At 41.0% G+C, this 24,464-nt stretch overlaps 1 protein-coding gene across 1 annotated transcript in view; it reads left to right on the top strand.

The window, feature by feature from the left end:
* Nucleotides 1-3,432: 3,432 nt before the first annotated feature.
* The window catches only part of nsmfa (NMDA receptor synaptonuclear signaling and neuronal migration factor a), a 30,091-nt gene continuing 9,059 nt past the window's right edge, over nt 3,433-24,464 (top strand). The window contains exons 1-7 of the mRNA XM_058416024.1: nt 3,433-3,745; nt 16,051-16,109; nt 16,969-17,721; nt 19,022-19,088; nt 19,391-19,396; nt 22,583-22,635; nt 23,145-23,234. Of these exons, the coding sequence (XP_058272007.1) occupies nt 3,675-3,745; nt 16,051-16,109; nt 16,969-17,721; nt 19,022-19,088; nt 19,391-19,396; nt 22,583-22,635; nt 23,145-23,234 (1,099 nt within the window). The 5' untranslated portion in view covers nt 3,433-3,674. The remainder of the gene's footprint in view (nt 3,746-16,050; nt 16,110-16,968; nt 17,722-19,021; nt 19,089-19,390; nt 19,397-22,582; nt 22,636-23,144; nt 23,235-24,464) is intronic.

Below are 24,464 nucleotides of genomic sequence, written 5' to 3' on the forward strand. Positions count from 1 at the left end.
TGCTCTGTGTGTGTGTGTGTGTGTGTGTGTGTGTGTACTCTTGTGTTGTTTATTCCGTAAAAATCCCTCCTTTCATCTTATCCTTTCTTGATGTGGACTTATTTATTTCAAAACAGCTAAGAGTGTCAGTAATTTGTCCTTTTTCTCTGATATTCAGTATACCTACATATAATGCTTTCGCTGACCCAAACCATGTTTGCTGCACTATAATTTGGCCTCATGTCAAATCTAATTAATGATCCTAATGCACTTCATTCTGCAGTGTAACATGATTACTTAAACTGAAAACCAGAAAACTGTGGTGGAAAAGGCAACATGAGAAGGCAACAGGAATAGCATGTTTCCTCTGAGACACACGAAACCAGCCAAGTGCATCGTTTTTTTCTGACTGCTGCTCATGCTGCACCACAGGCCAGCGTAACACAATCAGAGGAAAGCGTTATCTGCCCTCTTCTGAGCTGTTCCATCTGATAGATCTACTCCTTTACTACATCTGCTTTGGCTACACTCCATCTGTTATCTTAAAATATATGCTCTGCTTTTATGCAAAAGATGTATTTTATATTGGATATAAATGGTTTCAACATGTTCATCTCTTTCAGGTGCCCAATCTTAAAAAAGAAAGGACTGGTGTAGGTGTAGGTTTTCACTCCAGTCAAGCAGAAGCCACCCCTACGCCCTACACACCTAGCAACTGAAATTGCTAATGGTTTCTCTGATGGCTAAAGCCTAATGGTTACCTAAAGCTGCCCATTTTTCAGTTTTACTCAAATTAGGGTGATGCAAAAATGAGTACACCCCACAACAAAAACTACTTCGTATGGCCTCCATGATTTTTAATGACAGCAGTGTTTAGGATCATTGTCATGTTGGAAAAGTGCACGACGACCATGGGCACGGAGTGATGGTAGCATCTTCTCTTTCAGTATAGAGCGGTACATCTGTGGATTCATGATGCCATCAGTGAAATTCAGCTCCCCGACACCAGCAGCACTCATGCAGCCCCACATAAGGACACTGCCACCACCATGTTTCACTGTAGGCACCATGCATTTTTCTTTGTATTCCTCACTTTTGCGACGCCATACAGTTTTCAAGCCAAAAACATTTATCTTGGTCTCATTACTCCAGAGCATAGAGTCTCAGTAGACTTCATCTTTGTCAGCATGGGCCCTAGCAAACTCTAGGTGGGCCTTTTTGTGCCTGGGCATTAGCAGAGGCTTCTTTCGTGAACGGCCTTATTGTGTGTAATTTGAGTAAAACTGAAAATTTTGTTCTCCAAGTTATATTATTAACCTTATTTCCATGTTATATGTTAAACAGATGTTATATAAAACTTAGTCTTGTCAACATTTTGGAGATGTTCACTGAGATACTGCTTAAAATGTTACTTTTCAAAGGGGGTGTACTCATTTACTCTGAGCACTGTATAACAGCTTCACCTCTTATGGTAAGGTTTTCCACGAGGATTAGGAGTTTGTTTATGGAAAATTTTGACCATTCCTCTAGAAGCGCATTAGTGAAATCAGGCACTGCTCTGTCTCTTCTCTAATTCATCCCAAAGGTATGCTGTGGGGTTGAGGTCAGTCAAGTTCCTCCACACCAAACTCTCTCATCCATGTCCTTGCTTTGTGCACTGGTGTGCAGTCATGTTGGAACAGGAAGGGGTCATCCACCAAAACTGTTTCCACAAGGTTGGGAGCATGAAATTGTCCAAAATGACTCTGGATGCTGAAGCATTAAGAGTTCCTTTCAGTAGAACTAAGGGGCTGAGCCCAACCCCTGAAAAACAACCCCACACAATAATAATCCCAGATTCAACCATGGGATTGCCAGACAGAGAAGCATGATTCGTCACTCCAGAGAACACGTCTCCTCTGCTTCAGAGTCCAGTGGTGACGTGCTTTACACCACTGCATCTGACACTTTACATTTCACTTGGTGATGTAAGGCCTACAACTTAATGGCTGAGTTTCTCTTGTTCCCAGCTGTTAACGTTCCACTTTATAATATTATATAACGTTATAATACCACTAACAGCTGACCGTGGTATACAGTTGACTTCTTGCACAGGTGGCAACCTATCACGGTACCATGCTTGAATTCACAGTGACCCATTCTTTCATAATTTTTTTGTAGAAGCAGTCTACATGGCTAGGTGCGTGATTTTATACACCTGTGGCCATGGAAGTGATTGAAACATCTGAATTCAATGATTTGGAGGGGTATCCCAAAATATGGTCTAGCTGTACATTGCATTCTGGAAATTTGACTGTGAAGCCTGACTGTTTATAAAATAGATTTGTTTTTAGGAACTCTAAGTGAAACTGATGTTTTATTTCCTAATAAACACCACTTCAGCTGCGATAGCATTGCCTTCCTGAGACAACATGGTCTCCTTCTTCACAAAAAATAACAGAAATACAGCATTTACCAAACAGTTAGCACACGTACGAATCACTAAACACATCACAAATATTTCAATATCTTCTTCTTTCAGCTTTTCCCTTCAGGGGTGGCCACAGCGAATCATCTCTCTCCACCTATCCCTATCTTCAGCATTCTAAACACTTGCACCCACTAGCTCCATATCCTCATTTATTGCATCCATATACCTCCTCTTTGTCCTTCCTCTTTGCCTCCTGCCTGTCCAACATTCTCCTACCAATATACTCACTCTCCCTCCTCTGAACATGTCCAAACCATCTTAATCTGGCCTCTCCCTAACTTCGTCCCCCAAACGTCCAACATGAGCCGTCCCTCTGATGTACTTGTTCCTAATCCTGTCGAACCGTCTCACTCCCAACGAGACCCTCAACATCTTCAGCTCTGCTACCTCCAGCTCTGACTCCTTTCTCTTCCTCAGTGACACTGCCTCTAAACCGTACAGCATGGCCGGTCTCACCACCGTCTTGTACACCTTCCCCTTGATTTCTGTCACAACAAATATTTCAATATTAACATGTTTAATGTGTTTCAGGGTGGAGTTTTACTTTCATATGAACAGCCTGTTATTTTTTTTTACTCACAAGTGCTTTAATTCTTACCTTTAGCTTTATTAACTGATGTAAATTAGCTATACACTGTAGCATCGTGTTTTTGTCTTTGTTTATAATGACCACGGGTTTTAAGTAATACATTTGCTGTCATTTTCGTTTGAACCATTTTAACACAGTAATAAATAAACTCGCGCGGTGGAATTCCGTGACCATATGTGGCGTTTCCTATTTGACACGCCCACACTTTTCCGCCAGGCGAAACCGACACGCCCCTTGTTACCTGGCCTTAGAGGGCTGAATGGGGAGCAGAGAAGGGGGCGGAGCGTCGTTGTGTGTTCTATTTATTTATTTATTTATTTATTTATTTATTCATTTATTTATTTTTTTTCTCTCTCTCTCTCTCTCTCTCTCTCTCTCTCTCTCTCTCTCTCTCTCGCTTTTCCTTCTACTCTGTGACAGAGCGCTGCGTGCGTAGTGCAGGCAAGAACCCGGACCAGGCGCAGCTGACGCTTCAGTTCTTCACATAGCTCGCGCTTCTTTTTCTTTTAGTTACGAAGAGGGCGCGTGACTAACGAGTTTTCCCTTTTTCCTTTCTTTCTTTCTTCCGTGCATTTCTCTGCGTCGTGATCATTTTGGAATGAACCGCTTTCTGACCGCCGTTGTTTCCATGCCAGCATGGGAACTGCCGTGTCCAAGAGGAGGAATCTGAGGAATGATGCTATTTCATCGGTGGCAGCAAAAGTTAGGTGAGCACCAGCTTTCCACTTGGTGTCCACATGCAGCTGCACATTCACAGCAGTCTGCCCCGTGTCCCTGCCTAAGCATGCGCTGCAATGTGCACGATCTTTATCTCCTTACGCCAAGGACGCATGAAGCGGATGAGCAGAATGCAGCTGTTAGCAATTTGTCCTTATTACCAAGTGAACGTAATGTCACTTATATGATAATTGACTAATGAGTCACCTAGTGCATGAGCGGTGCCGCATCTGATAACTACAGCTTATGATTGGAGCTACTTCTGCAATGCGTTCAGACCACACAATAGACAGTATTTCATATAAAGACATATTTGCAAGCCTTTGTTGTCTTGTGGTCGTCACGTGGGACGCTATGACAGAATTTCACACCCTGATGGAGCTGCATGTGTGTCAGGTACCACTGCAGAGGCTAAGGCTTTTAAAGTGGGGAAGCTGGATGGAAATTGCATGCCTGGTAGTGTCCAGAAAGGTTATTCAACCAAGTTCACCTTTTGATAGCATAGCACACACTGTGGCACTGCCACTGATAGTCTGATGTACAGGCTCCAAGGCAGAAGGGGTAAAAAAGAAAGATCAATCAGTCACTCAGCCGGGAGTGCCTGGAGCTAATTGTGATCCTGTTGAGTTATTGACATGAAGTAATGTTGTGATTTATTCACACAGGGACACTGACATCGAGACTATTCAACACTGCACCACACTCATTGTAGGTTATAATCCTTCACAGACAGTGCATCGGTGCCCGTGCCCTGATTCTTGTTGCTCTGTGTAGTTTATGTGCTGTTTAAGTACAATTTAGTGCGTCACTGGCTTCAAGCATGCGTCATATTTCTTGAGAAAATGATTTTTGTGTCATATTTTCCAAGAGAAGGTCATGGGCATAACCTTGCATCCATATCGCCCTGGCTTAATGCTTTAATATCTGACTATTGGCAACATGGCATTCCCTCTGGTCAAGTGTGTGTGTGTGTGTGTGTGTGTGTGTGGTTGGGGTGATTAAAGGATAAAATCCCTGCTCAGTATGCAGGACAGACGTGTGCACATAGCTCTGCATACCGATTTCAGATGCAGTGTCTGTAAGATATTGTTAGGGAACGCCGAGCACCCAGACACTTGTAACCAACAGCACAGTGAGAGCTCGGACACAGATGAGCTTAGAGTGATTTGAGTTAATGAGGAATGCATTATTAATGCAAGTATGCAGAAGGCAGCCAGAAAAAAAGTCCTGAGTGTGTTTTCTTTGAAAATGAATAATTAGACTGGAAGTACGTCTGTAGCTCCAGGGCGATTTCTCAGTATCAGTAACCCGCAACGAGCAAGAAGTGAAAATGACTTATATGAGCTGAAATATGCACATTTCACCACTGATGGCATTTATTAAGCACTTCCTAAGAGCTGTGCTGTTATAGTGGGTCAGACTGTTAATGATAAGCATTTCTAAAGAGTTTGATGCAACATGTTTGCACTGTTGGTCATTGAAACTATGTCAAAAATTAAACTTTTACGTCATTTAACATCATGATCTCAAGTTGAGTCCCCTGATTATTTGTTAATCTTCTCCTGGGAGTGTCCTGACGGTGAAAAAAATCTATAAAAAGGCTGTGGATGTTTTGCTGTCTGGTAATCAGTGGCAAGATCAGAGTTTATCTATTTCAAACCCTCCTACTGGTCACATCGTTCCCTGTTCCTATCTCACCATGAATCCATTATCCTTCCCAAACATCCCTACCAAGATACTTAATAGCACATGAGGCAAAAATGTTTCATCTTCCAAACAGATGTCATTGACATACCCTTGGATTTGAATTCATGTACTCTTTTTATGATACACAGCACAGTGTGATTAAAAGGGCCCGGGACCAAGGACATGGCCTTCAGGACGCTGTCTACAGAACGAAAAATATATGCATCCAAGCTCCCAGTGTGAGCCATAGATCTGGGCAGAGGCTGTAAACAAGGATTAGTAAAGATGGACGCCCTGTCCTGAACACGGATTCCCTTGAAAAGGGATGAAAGCCCCCTGCTGTTACTCATGGTACCACTTGAAGCCCATCCAGCCTGGTTTATGTGCAGAGTGGCTGAGTCATCAATGAGGATCTCCACCGTTCTCTCATGACGCACTTGCACCAGTGTGCAAATAGACAAATGGTCACATCCAGCAAGAGCTGCTTGTTATTCCCCTCGCCTGTATTTCTTCCAGGCTGCCATAAAACAACATAACAAAGGTGAAATAGAGGCCACTAAATGTAGGCGGGATATTTTTCTTAAACCTTCAACCAGGAAAGATTGCAAAAAGATATTTGCATCTGGTCTTTTTTTAACAATATTGGTTCGTGTTTTTATAACGTACTTTATGTTTGCTATATTACTCGATCCCACAGCTGTGTTTTAAATGAATGAACTGATGTCTTTGGCATAAGCTGTGAAGTTTCATAATCACTGCTGGCACAGGAATTAAACACAGCACAGACAAAATTAATATTGTGTACCTTTTAAATAAATTATTTGGCATAAGAACTTAGTTTGCATTTGAATCACACTTGTTGCTGATGCTTCTTTAGCTTTTCACTTAGATGTGGGAAATATCGTAAACATTTTATATCATAAGACGGTATATATAATAGCTTTACACTATATTGCCAAATGTTTTGGGACACCCCTCCAAATCATGGAACTCTTAATGCTTCAGCATACCAAGACATTTTCATGCTCCTAACTTTGTGGGAACAGTTTGGGGATGACCCCTTCCTGTTCCAACATGACTGCCCACCAGTGCACAAAGCAAGGTCCATAAAGACATGGATGATCGGGTTTGGTGTGGAGGACCTGCACAGAGTCCTGACCTTAACACGATAGAACACCTTTGGGATGAGTTACAGCACAGAGGAGCCGTCCCAAAACTGTTCCCACAAAGTTGGGAGCATGAAATTGTCCAAAATGTCTTGGTATGCTGAATCATTAAGAGTTCCTTTCACTGGGACTAAGGGACCAAACCCAACCCCTGAATAACAACAATTGAATTCAATGATTTGGCAGGGTGTCCCAAAACTTATAGTTTTTGGCAATATAGTATATATATTTTGCTGAGGTTTTGCTGACAAACCCCGAACAAGGGCTTCAGTTAGTTTCAGAGGTGTCTGACCACTTAATTTCATTAAGAAAGAAACCTGTTATCAAAGCAGTGACACCAGACGATTAGTACCATACTTCATCATGACAATATTATACTGTGCATTGCATAAGTATTCACCCCCTTGAACTTTTATAATGTGACCACCTGGTACATAAATGGACTATGGGAATATATGTTATAGATCTACAAAAGATACTTCAGAATTGTCTAGTAAAAAGTGTCAAAATAGAGGCAAAATTATTTTATTGTACCTACTTACTACTTAGTTACTTAAGAAACGTAGTTCAGGAACAACCAGTTGCTTTTAGAAGTCACATAAGCGGTTGAATCCATCTGGTCCATCTGTGTGGAATTATAAGGCAAGTGTCTCAATATAAACACCTCTGTTTCTGGAAGACCCCAGACTTTGTTCGAGAACATATCTAAGCAAACATCATCATGAAGACCAAGGAGCTGTCAAAACAAGGAACAAGTCTGGAAGAAAGGTCCCAGAATTTGAGGAAGAAACCGTTGTATGTCATAATATAGATCCATAGATGCATATTTACTGGATTCTTTCCAACTGAACAGAAGCAAATGACAAATTTTATTTCGTACAAAAAATATCCCTCTAAGCACCTCGCATAAGTTGTGCAGTAGAAGATCCTCCTGGGGATTTTCAGTAAGAGAAGAGATGCTCATTTGAGTGCCTGCTGTTCTTTAAATCCAAGAAGCTTGAGCAGCTGTTGAATGCCACTGAACACTCCTGGGTAATGGGGCCGTAACCTCCTTATCAGCTCTACCCTAGAGGAAATTATGCACATTCATATTTTATATCCAACTAAGATAAATATACTGTATGTTTTCCATAGAACCGGTTTGTTCTACTCCCCGTGGCTGTCTATGAAAGTCTACGGGTTATTTATGAAGCCTCCACTAGCAATTTTTCAAGCATGCCTATGAATGAGCACCACCAGAAAGTGTTCCTTGTGTAAGATCAGGGGTTTTTATTTATTTATTTTTTGTTTTGTTTTAACCGTACCTAATTATCACCTTGTGAGGAAACCAAATTGCAGGCATTAAGCTAAACTATCAGGCAGATTGGTGTATACGGGTCTCCCCCTACTCGCTTTATCTTTCTCTATCTTATCAGAACGTGCACTGTGCACTGTAATTAGGCTTAGGGGATGAAATAATACAGATTTCAGGATGACTTTGGCACTACGATTATGCCTTTGGCATTCAAAGCTCCGCCTCCGAAGATGTCTGCTGTTGAAACTCAGGGAAGGTTCCCGGACGTCTTTAGGGAGTGTTGTAGCTCTGTGGCTCATGTAGGAGATGACATTTTAATCAGTGGTCTGTTCTGCAGGAAGGTCCCCAAATTCCGTGTAAACAGGCTTGCGCCTTTGAACATGCTATTAGAACAGTTCTAATGATCTCGTGTCTCAATGCGGGGATATTCAACCTCACATCTTTAAGGAGTCAAGTGGATTTGGAAGAGGCTGTTAAACTGATGAAGGGCCTTAGAGGCAGACTCTTCCTCCTGCATCCTCGTGCCTTCCTCCTCTGACTTTGGGTTATTCAGCCTCTTGGATGTATCTGTCAGCGTTAAGTATTTAAGAACTAGTGTTACGTCCAAGTGGTCAGAGTGTTGCAGCGGGAAATAAAAAAGGGTGCTAAGAGAACATTCGAACTCCGAGGTTATTATTTATTCTCTTTTCCACAGGCGCTGCTTCATTAAAGCTGATTTCTTGTTAGTAGAAGAAATTTATATTTCCATGTACCATGCAATCTTATAATTGCAATCTAGCTCAGCTGTGCCGTGGCAGCTTCTATAAAAGGCGCTGAACAATAATTTATTTAAAGGACAGGTGGGTAGGAACTGCCCACATGTGTACGGCTTCAAAGAGACGGCAGAGTGGATGTGTGGAGTGAAAGAGCAGAACGCTGTGTGAAAATGCTCTGTGTGTGTGTGTGCAGGTGTGTGTCGTCAAATATAACATAATGGAAGGACTTGGGTGCGAAAGTTATATGGCGAGCTGCGAGCTTTCATCAGGACTGTGTCCTCGGTGTGGTGTGAAGGGGAAGATCTGTACACAGCTTTAGGTGTAAATAAAGCTTGCACAGAATCTGTTTAGGTATCTTATACTGCTCAATGAAGAATTAGTTTTCTTTGCTTAAACATCTCAATGCGGGACCCTTAAAAGTGCACATTAACCTGATGAATGACCTCAGGGGAAGGTTGTTCCTTCTGCTTTCCCTGTACTTAAGCTATCCAGGCATATTTCCTATAATGGAGCTCCTATAATAAGTTTTACCTCAGCCACAGTGACTTACACGAGAAATTCATAGTCTCTGTAAAGAATAGCATGAAGCTAGAGACGAGTTTGTACAGTGAGTGCATACAGCAACAAAAACAGACAGGGTTTAAAGGGGTTTTTTTTAGCTTGGAGAAGAGATTGGACTTTGGTCATCATATGAAGGCAGTCGGTGACTCAGTTGTTCAGAAATTCAAGGCAGGTTCATTCCACCAGCTTGGAATGCCTCGATGCAGATCTTCCTTTGGTGGGAAGAGCATCTTGATTGATGGTGGGTTTTTTTTTTTTTGTGTAACTTCAGAGGTCATATTTCTGCAGTAAGTTATTAATTCCTTAATTTAACTTCAATCTGTCCTGAAGACTGGGCGTCATATAGGAATACACCAGATAGCATGGGAGACCATCACACCCATAAAAACTCATGTACTGTACCGGGAGGAGGGAAGAAGGAAGGACACAGCCATCTAAAACTAACTCAGTGAACAGAGAACAGACCTTGGAGCTGTGAAGCAGAAACACTACCTGCTGCACCAATTAGCCATGCTACGTATATAGCATTTGATTCTTTGCAAGTTCAAGTTTGGAAGAAATAGCAAGAGGTTAGAGAAGCGGGTCATGGTCATGGAGGAGTGTGACACAGAGCGAAACTCCCTGTAAAAAAAAGAATTAGCCCAATGAAAAGATGTGGAACTTAGGGGTTGTGTGTTTGAATCCCAGGTCCACCAAGTGACTGCTGCTGGGCCCCTGAACAAGGTCCTTAACTCTCAACTGCTCAGTTGTATAACATGAGATAAATTCTAACTTGCTCTGGGTAAGGGTGTCTGCCAAATGCCAGAAATGTAAACTGGTACCAATGACAGAAGGCCATTTAGTCTTTTGGTTTGGTATTTGGCAGACACCTTTATTCAGAGCATCTATACAACTGAGCAGAAGGGTTAAGGTGCTTGGCCAAGGGCCCAGCAGTGGCAGCTTGGTGGGATCCTGGGATTTGAACTTACATCCTTCTAATAAGCAATCCATCATCTTGACCACTGAGCTACCGCATGCCTACTTGCTGGTATGAATGTGTGCATGTTATATTCTATCGATAAGAGAGAGAGAGAGAGATCTCTCAAGATACAAAAGTATCCATATTATTATTTAACGATAACACAGTGATCCCTGGATACGCTCTGAATCTACTGACCAGGAGAAAGCGCTTATTGAAGATGAATAAATGAATGAGATTATATCATTATATCATTTTAATGCTATTAAAGCAGCAGTGTATCCTGCTAAGTATTCATTGCAGCGCTATAACTTAAATTACTTCAATTCTGCAGTGAAACTAAAAGCAGCAATATGAAATAGAAATGCTTCCAATGATTCTTTTGTGCTTCTTTTCTTCACTTTATCTTTTCTGGGCTGGATGCCTGTAGACCTGCTGTTAATTCATTCATTCATCTTCAGTATTTGCTGTATATTGCCTGAGGTGAGGCAGCACGGCTCCCTGATGCGCCACCATGCCACGCTCAGGGCTGCTGTTTTTTGCTCAAATTTGTATTTGTCCACCAGAAACGGATAATTGTATTGCCTTAACAGTTGCGCTACGGTCTGGCTGTCAGTTCTAGACCACATTTGATGTTATTTATCAGCTTACAGACGAATCTAATTACGTATTCACTGCCCGGACCCTCAGGAAAAGCCAGGACTCCGGGTTGGTTTCCCATTTGACCTGTGCCACAGGCCAGCGCGGTCTTTTGTGTCCCAATTTCTTTTTTGACACAGGGCTCATCCAGCGTTCTCTATTCCTCCTTATGTATTATTAATGTTGCAATCCACCAAGCAGTGGGGCGTCTTGTTGATGTTAATCAAAACTCGGAGGACGTAAATGAAAAATATGAAGCAGCGTGTGAGGTCTTCAGAGGGGGCTGATAATTGCCTCTTGCTAGCGAAAGGATCGTTTTCTATTCACACCATGCCGAGGTAGAGAAGTCGCTCTAACAGTGTGCTATAAATCGCAGCGAAGTCATATGTGTTAAATGACCTCCTCCGTAGTTAAAGCTCCTCCTCCAGAGTCATGTCTGCCATCTAGGCTGTAGGTGTTGCGATTTGGTTGTGGAGATGGAGAACAGAGGAGACTGTGACGCCAGCAGCACCTCGACATATGTGTGAATATATATATATATATATATATATATATATATATATATATATATATATATATATATATATATATATATATATATATATATATATATATATACACACACTCTGCCAGGGAAAAGCTTTCCAACATCCTTGAGTAAGAAGCACTGGGTTTCTTTCAAAATAGGTAAAAATGATTCAATATGGAATATAAAAAAGTCTCTCTACTTAGACATGACACATATTTGCCTCGGAATTGATACTAGCGCTCACTATGAGACTTTTATCTATTCATTTAGGAGTTTGTCCTTCAAGTCGTTTTTATTTTTCAACATGATGCAACACTCTAAAGTTGCATCATGATTCATTAGCAGCTAGCATAAAAGGTGAAACACCCTGTGGATATTAGAGGTGGGTCGATGTGACAAAAATATCATTTGACAATGTGTCTGTGAAGATTCTCAGTCATTTAGGTGAGTTTATCTGGAGGTTTGAAGCGGCTCAGATCTAACTAGAAAGAAGTCCAGTTGACAGAATTTCTGTTTGTAGCTGCTAATGCGCGTGATAATGAGCTTTCCACACCATCGAACGCAACTAATAAAACATAACCAATTAAACGGAACGTAATAATAAAATAACAGTAGTCTTATCATAATGTAATAGTCTTTAATTAATAAAAATCGTTGACATAAATGGGTTAAAATGTGTGCTGCTGCTGGAACGGTGGCGTCTTTTCTCTCACGAGACATATATTTTGTGGTTTTTTTGGAAGGAGTCTCCAGTGTCAGTGTTTTGTAAATGTTCCATTGTCTTTTATTCCTCAATTATATTTTACAGTTTAAACAATTTTGCAATCGGATCAATTTTTTTAAATGAATAGAATAATGGCATAATATCCCCTACATCTCACAAAAACGTATTATGACATCATTTATTACAATACTGATATTATATGATCCAACCTAAGTGGATATATAATCTCCATCAACATGTTTACCGGTCATGTACCGGTCATTTCCTGTGAGTGTTGAAGTGGATTGCGTGGCTCTTCACACTGATTTGTCCTCCCCATTATCAGGGAGATTGAGCCGAGTGCTCATTATGGTCATGTGGAGACCCACTTGTGTAGGCTGGACCTGAATAATTGATACCGGTGTCATAGACATCATGCCCTTGTGCCAGAAGGCAGTCTTCACATTCCAGGACATGGTGTTACAGGCCCTGAGGCGTTGGCTCTTACACTAGTGGAATCGCCGGCAGAGGGATCCCCGGGCTGTGTGACAGCTCATGTGGAGGAGGTTGCAATTTTAAGCGAGGAGTGGGTGCTCGGAGGTTGTGCATGTTTAGAAGAGGATATATAGTGTTTGTCCCTTTCTTTGTGGACGCCCAGTTCCGGTGTGTGTGCGTGTGTAGGGGTATTATCTTCGGTTCTGAAGAAAAAACCCAGCAAAAGCCTGCCCTCATTAGAGACTTCCTGTTCAGTCGGTCTCCTCCGATGTTTTGATGCAGAGCTGTTTCTTACAGAGCTATGACTCACAAGGGGCTCGCGCTAGCCTGCGTACCCGACGTTTGAGGATCAGAAAATGCTTCGGCTAGGTCTTCAGAATATCCGCACCACTCTTAAACAGCACGTTACTTAAATCTCTGATTGACTGTATGGGATTGCTGGTTGCTTTGATATAGTGTGTCGCGAAGGCTGCTCTCGGCTTACTCTGTCATTCAACACGCCACCGGTGGGGTTGGTGCAGATGTCTGGCAATCTGGAGCTCGGTCCCATGATTCTGAGCTGGTTTGATGGATGGTTACTGATGAAGCCTCCTCATACATCAGCTAATTACAGTCTCTTGTTATTATTCTCTGATTTCCGGCATCGACGGGAAAAAATGTCGACTCGGTTTATATTAACTCACTTGTTCTATTATGTTATCATTTCTATAGTATTCAGGGATGCTTTTTTTGAGGAAGGAGTCTCCAGTTTCAGCACTAACCCTGTAACTTTACATTAGTTTTTTATAAAATCCTTCAGGACAAAGGGATTTGCAGTTTCTTGGTAACACGTTTGTTTGTCTAAATAATTTGGTGAGAAAAGAAAGAGTGATGGACTTGTTTGTAGCTGCTGTATTTACTATATGTACAGATGCTCCACACCATTTAAATTATCTATAAAGCTACACTGTCTCCCTTTTTTTTAAGCAATAAAATGATTAGCATTGGCAAGTTTCTGTGGTACGTTTGGGTGGTAACAGTAACTCTGCTTCCTACTTCATCGCTGCATCCTACCACCTCATCATTGATCATTTTCCTCAGGTTTTCCAATTCATCATATTTATTCCTTACATATTCATAACAGGTTCTAAGAAGGTTTGGCTTCCAGAATATTCTAAAAACACTGCTTGTAATGATAGTTTGCTTCACAGTGCTGTTAAAACAAGGTGACCCAATGCAGTTTAGGCATTCAAGAAACTTCAGTGCTACAAAAAAGGCTTTCTTGAAATCATATGTTATGTTCAGAAAACTTTCTGGTGATTGCTAGGTAGGTAATCTGTGAGATTAGCAGGATGTGGAGTAATATTGACATTATTGGTATGTATGTTGAGATGAAGCCAGGATCTATTTCTCTCCCTGTCCATACGCCAGTGGTACATTTTCATCCTTTCACAAGCCTGGAGTAGAAAGATAAAGAGATTACATGTGAGTCTGAGATTGGCACAGATCTCGGGTGTTGATAGTGATGTTCTTCTTGTTTACCCCCTCCCTCTCTCTCTAATGTTACTTTTTCTTCCATATGCTTCCCCATATATTCTTTAGCTCTAAGCTCTGGAAACTTCTACCAACAATCCCTGCTTAAGTCTATTGTCACTGTAAAAGATGCAAGGTCACTGGCAAAGCTAAAAAAAGGTGTCCTTTTTCCAAACGACTAAACATCCGTGATATTTCTTTGCCACAGCATGACCTTACATTTCAATCTAGTTCTTTATTTTGAATCGCAGAAGTCCAACTGTGTTTAGACGGTCATTTTCAGAAGGGCCCTGCATGCCAACACAGTCAGAATGAACAAGAGCTCATTTCAAATCACCGGGCAGTGAAATGATAACAAATAATAGAATCCATTAGGATTAAATAAAGCACACACAAATGAAACTGAGCATCTGATATTAAGGAAAATTAGACCGATAGTCAGTCGGAATTAAATCAGAATGATGAAAGAATCCAGTGCTATTCGACAGGGAATGCGCAGCATGTTCTTTACAGTCTAATGCACATTATACCACATTGCTGTTAAATATTTTATTCATTTTTTTTTATGATGGCAGCTCTGACAAAAGTCACAGTTTATTTATATCCGTGCATTTGTTTTAATAGAATATTGATTCTGTAGTAACTACTTAGACATGTAGTTGTGTCCCAGATCTTCCACACAATCTGAACTGAACAGATTTAAAAGATATGCATTTGATATAATAATAATAAATATATATAATAATATTTTTTTCATATTTTTGTATTATTTTATATCACTTTTTTTTTACATATTTTTTATAATATTTTTTCTATTTATTTTTCCTCTAAAACAAATTCCATTTTATCTTATTTTATTTTTTTAATTACATTTTTGATTGTATTTTTATAACACCGATTGTGTTATGACTGTGTTCGTAAAATCGTATATAATTTTATTTCACATGTATTGTGTCTGTATTCACAATAACCTTTTTTTTTTACAATTTAGACTTTCTATATGGACTGTGTACATTTGCTGGATTGTTGAGCTTTGCTTCAATTCATCTATTTTTTACCGGTTAGCATATGTTCATGTTGAGCAGTTTTGTGAGATTAGCATTACACCGCCTTTAGTTAGCATTTGCTTCTTGTGTGACATCCATTACGCTCTGTTTTTGTGGTGTGTTTGCCTCATTCCTGTCAGTAAAGCATGACCTTTGGCCACATAGTACAACTGTTTGTGTCCTTAAACACCGGAAAATGTGTAGAATGTGTTTATTTTCAAACACTAGCTAAACACCTAAACACATTTATCTTTCACTTTATGCACAATGCTATTTGACGTTAGCATAAAAGCTTGACGATATTAAAAATATGAGATTAAAATAAAACACCAGCAAGCTTGATGTCAAGCAAGCTAACTTCAGGCTAACTGTTATGCTATTAATACTATGACCTAACATCAGGAGTTCAGTAGCAAGCTAGCTAGCATTAAGCTATTATATTGTGTAAATCAGTAGAAAAACGGGCTAGTAAGCCAACTCCCTGAGCTCTCGCACTCCTAATGGCTGTCGTGTGTAAGAGAGTGACTTGGCTAGCATGTGGGAATTGGCAGAGACTAAACTGGATGCACTGGATTTCTACTTGCACCCCTGAGCAAACAGCTTTTTTATGTTTTTATAAAATCCCAAAACACATGTGTGAATGCTATTTCGTGTCTTTAAGATCCGTAGACAGTGTTCGTGTGTTGTTCTTATTCTCTCCATCCCTGTGTGTGTAGGTGTTGGATCAAACAAAACAAGAACCAGGCTGAATTCATGACTCCATTTACTGTTAGCCAGCTCACCGTTGGCCCTAAATTTGTCTTAGTCAGGGCAGATATAGATCCAGTCCGGGTAATTGATTGGGTTCAGAAAATCAATTATCATGACTCACAGGCTCTGTCATGTCTTGGTGTGCTTGTGTTGATGCGATAGCCGGTGTGTGTATGATGGATCTTATGTGTCTCTTTGCAGAGCAGCCCGAGCATTTGGAGAGTACCTTCACGCTCACCCTGAGAGCCGAAACGGATCAGGTCAGACACTCATTACTGACGGCTCTCCCTCACCCTCCCCTTTCATGATAAGCCTCTCTGAGTGCACCTCAGGCTAGAGGAGTGCGTGGGACTTTTTCAAATCACACTCTCACCTGGTCCTGAAGGAATTTTGACAAATCCCGTCTGCCTACAGAAAGTTGAAACAAATCCTGCCAGCTCCTGCAGTTACTATTTTTGTGTAACAAAAGCAGCTGGTTCTATGTTCCAGAATAGAAACATATCAGTCGAGTCTTTTTCCCAGAAGCCAAAAAAAATGGAATTTGTTTCGTTATTCTGTTTTTGTTTGTGTCCGTGTTCGGCATTGAATTTCTTTGTCAGGTCACACTATACAGTGTTGATTAATGGCTCATGTGAAAGTAGACACTTTTTAATGGCGTTAAGAATTTTTTACTCAATATTTCACGCAAATGTTCAAAATAAATGATGATATCAAACCCATCTCTGCTCTCTGAGATGCCCCGAGTGCTTGTTCATAAGCATCTAAAAACTGAAGGTGTTATCTTCACCCAACAAAATTCTGTGTAAGGTTATCCGACGGAGGGAAAAACATACATCTCACTCTGAAAGCCAATGCCATGAGTCCTGCCTCATTATATATCAGACTTATAATTCATTCGTTTATACTATTTCCATTCTGCTTGTTACAAGCTCATCACACAACACCACTCTGGTACCCAATTTGCTCCCTCAACCTTTTTGTTGGATCTGGGGGAATCCTAGTCCTGAAGCACACCTCTATCTTAAGCCTCTTACACATTTATTTATTATTCAAAACGTTTCTACTGGACAAGACTGTCTCTTTTTGAACACCTGTTTCTCTCTGTTTCTGTCATTTAAGATCACTTATTGTCCGACACCCTCATTGGCCACGACTCGGACTCGCCGGATAGTGTCCAGAACAACAACCACCAGCACAGCTTCTCTCTTCAGGACTCAAACAGCAGCACCGAACCCAATCTGATCGACCCTACGTTGCGCCTGCTGCAGCCTTCAGCCGTCCCGTCTACCTGCTCTGAGAGCCGTCTGTCTCTAGAGCGCAGCTTCTCAGTCGAGGAGGAGCAGCAGAAGTGCGTGGAGTGCTCGCTGCAGCCATCACGCGTCTACACCATCAGCGGCGAGAACGCCATGCTGGCCGGCAGCCGTACCAGCAAGGAGAGCTTGGAGCTGGATGTGCTGAGGGAGGCACGGGACGCCCCGTCTGCCTCCCAGACCCTCGCCCAGGCCTCCACCTCTTCCTCACCCATCCAGCATCACCACCACCATCACCATAGCACCACAGGGCCGAATTTACAGCAACCTGCAGGCGGAGCGATGGGAAATGCAGGAGCGGGTCCATCGCAGCACCAACACCACCACCACCACCATCACCATCACCACCTCTCTCAGCCCCTGCAGAGTTCTGTCAGCGCCCATAACATCCGCGGCTGGGGCGAGGGCAAAGAGTGTGGCCTGGCGTGCGACTTGTGTGCCGGAGCACCGTCGCGCAGTCACGGCTCGCTAGAACTGGAGAGCAGCGTGCGAGAGCCAGGCAAGCAGCGCCACCCACTAGAGCGCATGAGCAGTGTGGACCGCGTGACTTTTATAGACAGAGGTGAGATGGGAAAGAGAACGGAGAGAGAGAGAAAGACAGGAGATCAGAAGGGGCGTTTGTTGGATGTGCCGTGGTCTGTATTTCCTTTGTGCCTCTCTCTGTGTCTCTGTGAGCCTCTCTCACCCTCTGTGCAGTGGACCTGTGTGTGTGTGTGTGTGTCTGTGTGCTGAGCAACACACGAAAGGCTGAATTATGCTTCTGAGGATGTATGTTAGAGCCAAGAATCTTCATTAGGTAAAAGATAGCAGTGTTCAAATGCATTCAAAAATAAATGAGCCAGAGGTTCTGTGAGAAAATCACGATGAGGCAATATAACAATTATGTCATAAACTTTAGGTTTGTTTTTGTTTATCTACCGTTAGCAATGGCCTGTGTGCAAGCGCAACAGAGGTTCGAAGATCTCTCAGGGTGGGAGGGATGACATTCTCCGTCTGCTATCAATCACAGCGATACTAGCCAATCATATCCTTCTGTCAGCTCATGCATGTGGAATCAGGGGCATTACACCTTGGAGGAATTCTATTACATTCTTTATTTTTCGTGGATTGATAGCTCTCCCTGTTTATGCTTCCAGGTCAATTCTGTTTACTCGGAAATATACAGCACTAGCCTTTTTTGTTGTTGTTTCATGACTATTTGACTTGTTGGCTTTCCATGGTGAAAGTAGAAACTTGTTAAAAAGCTATAAGTAATAAGAATTTATAAGAACAATAAGAAATTAAAAATAAGTAAATATTTGATTTATTTCAAATAATATTTTCAAAAAAATATTTAAATTCAGTATTTATTTCAATCTATAATCTAAATAGAATTTATTTCTTATATTAATTTGTGTCAGGAATAAGTAAATAATAAATAAATAAACAATAGTATGTAAATAAATTAATAGTATGTAAATAAATAAATAAATAAATAAAAGCAGTTTACTTGTTTTTCTTCTTTCTTTCTTTTTTAAACTTACAAACATAATAGAAATGAAATTTTGAATTAGAAATTCAATTCAATTTTATTTGCCGACTAGCAATTCTCTCACAAAGCCACTTTACAGAAATCCATAAATTCAAGATATAAATTTCAAAGTCATGAATTTATCCCGCTTCTGAGCTTAATCAGGAAGAACTGCATCGACTGTAGGTCGTCTTCTTGCAGTAATAATACAAGCTTGGCTCTTCTTTAACTTTCCGTTTTCTGTTTAAAAACATGACCTGCATCTCTGCAGAAGTATACATCAGCCATGATTTTCAATCTAAGGTGTTTAGTAAACCCACAGAGACAACTAACTTTACTTTCTCTCCAACAGAAGACAACCAGTGGTACCCCAAAGAGAACATGTTCAGCTTCCAGACTGCTACCACCACCATGCAGGCGTGAGGAACCCACTGACATCACACTCACACACACACACACACACACACACACACATTAGGTTGCAGTGTACAGTAACCTCAGGGACAGATGGTCCTGCAGGTTCTCCTGCCAAACACAAGAAAAAAATTTTTTTTTGACGTTCACACAGTTAGTGACTCAGAAAGCTGACTGTACACACCAGAACACCTCCACACAACACTACACACATTACAGCAGCACACGTCATCAGAGCTATAAAGTGACTTTTCCCTCTTTCTCTTCTCTCTGTGTTTTATGGACATCCTCCTGTGCTGTTCTGCAGGATATCGTGAGTAAACTCCTTTTTTTTTCACCCGTTAAATGCTAGCTTCTCTCATCCTCCGTATCCACTGTAACCCCCTCATCGTCACGGCTGGCTGACCGGCTGACATTTCCGAAGCGATTCTTGTGGCAGAGGTTAAATTTTGGTAAATCCAATCTTCAAATTCTGTGTTTAATCAGAAAACAAATTCCAGGAAACCTTTTTTTGTATATGTAATATATTGCATATATTGTCAGAGCTTGTGTTATAAAGTCATACCCATTTTAAGTATTTATTATGAAACTCCATTTAAAAGGTCTCTCAGTTTAAATTCTAATCTATGGCAGAAAAATCTCTACTTCCACAAGAATTCCAAGCTGCTAAGGTGACATGAGGGTTATTTAATAAGGTGTGGCTAGCAGTTAATATTTAGTCCCCACGAGTTTAGTTTCTTGAGAGCGATTGTACAGCCAAAAAGTATGTCACATGCCCGCAAATTAGTGAAAATTAAAATTAGTGATAAAGAAATAAATGAACTGAATTAGATCATTGTGGCCTAAGGATGGAGACGGTAGCTAATAAAACACTACAATCTTAGAATGAAGCATACTCATTGACACACACACACTGGAGCCACTGGCGTTGCAAATGGATATACCATTAGCCCATATTACATTAAGCAAATTCTCCAAGCTTACAGATGCTTTCATGCATTCCTGCCAAATAATTATCTGGAGGACACGTGTTAAGATGTCATTCCCACTGCATATTAAAACATGGGCTCGGGTTAAAAAATGCACGGCCATGACTTTGGTATCTCGTGGCCAAAAACAATAATTCATGGCCTTGAGCTGGCCTTGAAATATTAAATTAACAGCTTCCATATATTATCATGTGGCCTCAGTTAATTACTTCGTGACCACACCTTATTAAAAAAAAATATCTACAATGTCACCTTGGAGGCTCCGTAGAATAAAGTATCGTTACTTTACTTTTTTCTTGTACTGCTCTGGATCATTTTAGACAACATGGTGCAGAAATTATTCTTAGGGCCGATCACTTGCGCAGTTATTTCAGTGCAGATTTGTTGTCATGGATAACCCGGTGTCTACCCCCAATCATTGTAGTGACTGCTGGAGTTCTGGTGTGATTAGATATTCCGCAAATGATAATCGGTACTAATTACATAGGATTATAATTAAAAAGTTCATTCGTTAGAACGTCACGTCTCAGCGAGTCGTCCTTGGGCCACGTCCTAAAACTGCTTTTTTTTTTTCCAGCTGTGAAAACTTATAAATATAAATGATCTAAAATATTATACACAATTCAATCATTGTGCTAATGCTTTTAATTATTATTTTTTTTACACCCACACAGACATCGGTGGAAATTGATTCGATTAGGAAGCGATGGCGGTTAATAATAAACCAGTTCTTAAAGAGTGGGTGATCAAGCGTAGCCAGAAATATTTGAATACGCCATGCGTCTCTTTACAGAGCCGTGCGCTATGTGAATAAATATTATCAGAGGCAATTCCTGAAGATGAGAGAAATGTAATTGAAGCAGGCCTGAATGAATTCCCGGGTCGCTCGGGAGACAGCCGGTGGCGATTTTGCAATCATTCATTCAGGAGAAGGAGTGGAGAAGAGAAGAGAAAGGGAAGGGAGGAGAGATTGGGGAGAGGGAGCACAGGTGAAAAATTGTTGTATAATCAGAGTCAATGTGTGTGTGTGTTGGTTTACAGGAGGTAGGTACATGAACTGTATGTATCCCACAATGCTTAGGGAGAAGGATGATGATATGACGCGGACAAGCTTCTGAATTGAGGAAAGGAATTGAGTAGCAAGCTGAGACTCGCGTCACTCCATCTTAAACCTTGCACACACACAACGAAATGGAAGAATAAAAAGAAAGATGGGAGACAGGGGACGGAGAGGAGGAATATAAAGAAATAAAAATGGCACAGGAGGTGCAGGAGACATCATTCTTTGCTTCACATCTTTCTTTCTCCCTTTCGGTCTTTCTTTTATGCTCTTAGGTGATATAACATTCAGTCACGCCTTCGACGTACATGGGGTGAAAGGGGCAAAGAGACAGTGGGATCAATGTGTTCTCGTTCTCTTCACTCGTTACACGTCTTCCTTTCATCCCATCACTCTGTCACTGCCCTGCCAATTATTCCGAAGCCACTAAGTTGTAATTATGTGTCTATGATTGCGCCAAACCGCAGCCTTATTCCCTCGCTTTCTGCTGCACTTGTGTGTCTGTTTGTGAACGGTTATAATAGTAATGAGAGTAGTGCGATACCCGTGTAGGTGGACAGTGGGGCGGAATGATAATAGTGAGCAGGAGTGAAGGGAAGCTCAATGCGTCACCCGTGTGCGTGTGTGTGTGTGAAGGTAGGTAGGTATGTACAAGTCAGAATAATGACCCAGAAATTAATATTCCAGAATTTACAAGCCAATCAGTGCAGTGTTTCTAATAGTATCCAGATGTCTACCTTCACTGGGAAGTGGTAGCTTAGTGGTTAAGGTTGTGAGTTTGAATCCCAGGTCCACCAAGCTGCTCGGCCCTTGAACAAGGCAGTTAACCCTCTGTTACTCAGCTGTATAAAATGAGATAAAAATGTTAGTCGTCCTGGATAAGTGCAAAGGCCAGAAACGTAAATTGGGTTTGCACCTGATACGGATCCTCATCAGTAAACTATTTAATAATCAATCAGGGATTGTACACAGAGCATTTTCTTTAGTTGGTTTATGGTTTCCCTGGTTCAAATATTTCCCTTGAAATGCTCACATATTGGTGTTCAATTCAAGACTAAGGAATTCTTAGTCAGTGACCTGGTAAACCAGTATCCATCTATTCATCGATACACCAAAAGCACTATGTAAAAAGACCTCAACCAAATGACATAAAGGTAAATGTTAAAACACATTTGATTGTATCTTTCAGAAACATAATCGCATATTCTTCCCTCTCATCAAGTAGTTCTGTCTCCGAGATGAGTTAAGGTGTATATGGGGGAAAATGACTGAAATGGCTAATGTGAGGCAGGATAAGTAGATTGTACAATACGTGCTCTTTAGCATGTTCAGACAGTAGACTATTCTCTCAGATTCTCATCTCTGTTCATTGTTCGTTCTTTTGATCCAATAATCGGATTCTCTTCCCTTTCCCCTTCTTCTCTTCCCCTTCTAATGAACGTGTCTGCAGAAATTTCCGGAAGCACCTTCGAATGGTGGGCAGCAGAAGAATGAAAGCACAGAGTGAGTCACCGCATGTGCATGTGTCTGAGTGTCTGATGGAGCGCATGATTGACTTCATTTGTGCCTTGTTCATTTGTGATTCGTGTTCTGGTGTGTCCAGGCATGGGATTGTGTTTGCATCATACGGATGTTACGTACATATGGATTGCAACTGGGAATGCGTTCCCGTGTGTGCATGAGTAGATTAACGGTGGTCCTGTTCTCCTTGGTGATCATTAACGAACTGGAATTCCATTAGCTCTTGGTCTTACACTATGTGTTGGGGGTTTGTCTGAGCGGGATAGGAAGGAACTGCCAGAAAAATCACAGCGTTAATCTAGGCAGTGATGGTGAGCAACAGAAGGTGAGAAATATGTGTGTGAGCCGTGAAGCATGTGGTTAGTGATCCGGACATCTCTACGTCATGTGTGACACATATTAAGCAGGCACAGTGTGATTGAGAGAGAGAGAGAGAGAGAGAGAGAGAGTGAGTGTGAGTGTGTGTGTGATCATCTCTCCACCTCCACTAGCCTTTGCAGAGCGCAGGGCGAAGAGCTTCAACCGCTCCTGGAGCGACCCGACCCCGGTCAAGCAAGACTCGCTACCCGACTCAAAAGACTGTGAGTCAACCCATTAACCCACCCCTGCACACTGCCCTGATTACACACACGTACAGACAGACAAATTAGTATGCCTACACTCTTACACACACACACCTAGTCATCATTAGCTGCACACAAATACACACACACAGCTTATCTGCCCTAACCCTAGGACTAATTGTAAGGAAATTACATTAAAAGTCACACAGGATGTCCCATAAGTCTCCATATTATTGGAATTTTACCCTTGTCTGTTGTTCGAATCAAACTGATCCATTTTATACATTCACTAAAAGTGAATTGTTTACATTTGTTGTAAATCATCTGCATTTGCATAGACATTTTTGAGAGCTTTTGTATGTGAGCGCAATAGTATTTTATTTCCTCTGCTTTTATTGTTGTTCATCACCTCTATTTAATAAATAAACATTCATTGAAACATTTATTCCATCCCCCACCCCCCCACCCCAGATTCATGCCACAATATTTTGTTATTTATCACAAAAACAGATACTTTCATTGTTAAATGTGATCTAGTAATTCACAAATGTTTCTAGACTGTTTGAGAAAAAGACGATATATGTAAAGGACCTTTATGTTTTTATGTATTTTTTTTATTTCTGTACTGCTTTTAAAACCCCGTTAATGTCTTAATTAATAAACAATACCAATTAATGTCTTAATTAATAAACGTGTGAACATTGTGAACGCAAGGGTTAAGACTTTTTAACACCTTTATATTACAAAAATTATCGATTTTAAACGATTATCTTTGTAAAAACACATGGAGTCATCTCTCCCAAATGTTTCCTGCTAATCGCAAATTTCTCTGACGTCCAGACATTTCTCAGACGGATAGATTATGAAATATCTGAAAAAATAATACATAATATAAGCTACGTAAGTCAGATATTTTGCTAAAAAGTGTTCATTTCCCCCAATGGATGGAGACTTTTGGGTAACCAGATACATTGTTTAAGCTACACAGTATAGACCAGCATGTCTTTCAGTGCAGATTTCTTACAGTTAGTCCTAGCTAATTTCCACCCACAAGCTAGTGCTCCACATTCAAATAACCAACAATACCATTGCCAGGAGTCCAAGATAGCCTGATTTAGCTTGGGGTGGGACTTAAACATTCCTTGCTGCCTTTCCACCCTCAACTATTCTGTGTACATGAACTAAAATGCGGTAATTGGCTAGCTGTGAAAAAGGAAATGCCATTTTTTTTCTGCGTAAAGTGCAGAG

Source organism: Hemibagrus wyckioides, linkage group LG18, assembly GCF_019097595.1.
Source record: "Hemibagrus wyckioides isolate EC202008001 linkage group LG18, SWU_Hwy_1.0, whole genome shotgun sequence".
Lineage (NCBI taxonomy): Eukaryota > Metazoa > Chordata > Actinopteri > Siluriformes > Bagridae > Hemibagrus > Hemibagrus wyckioides.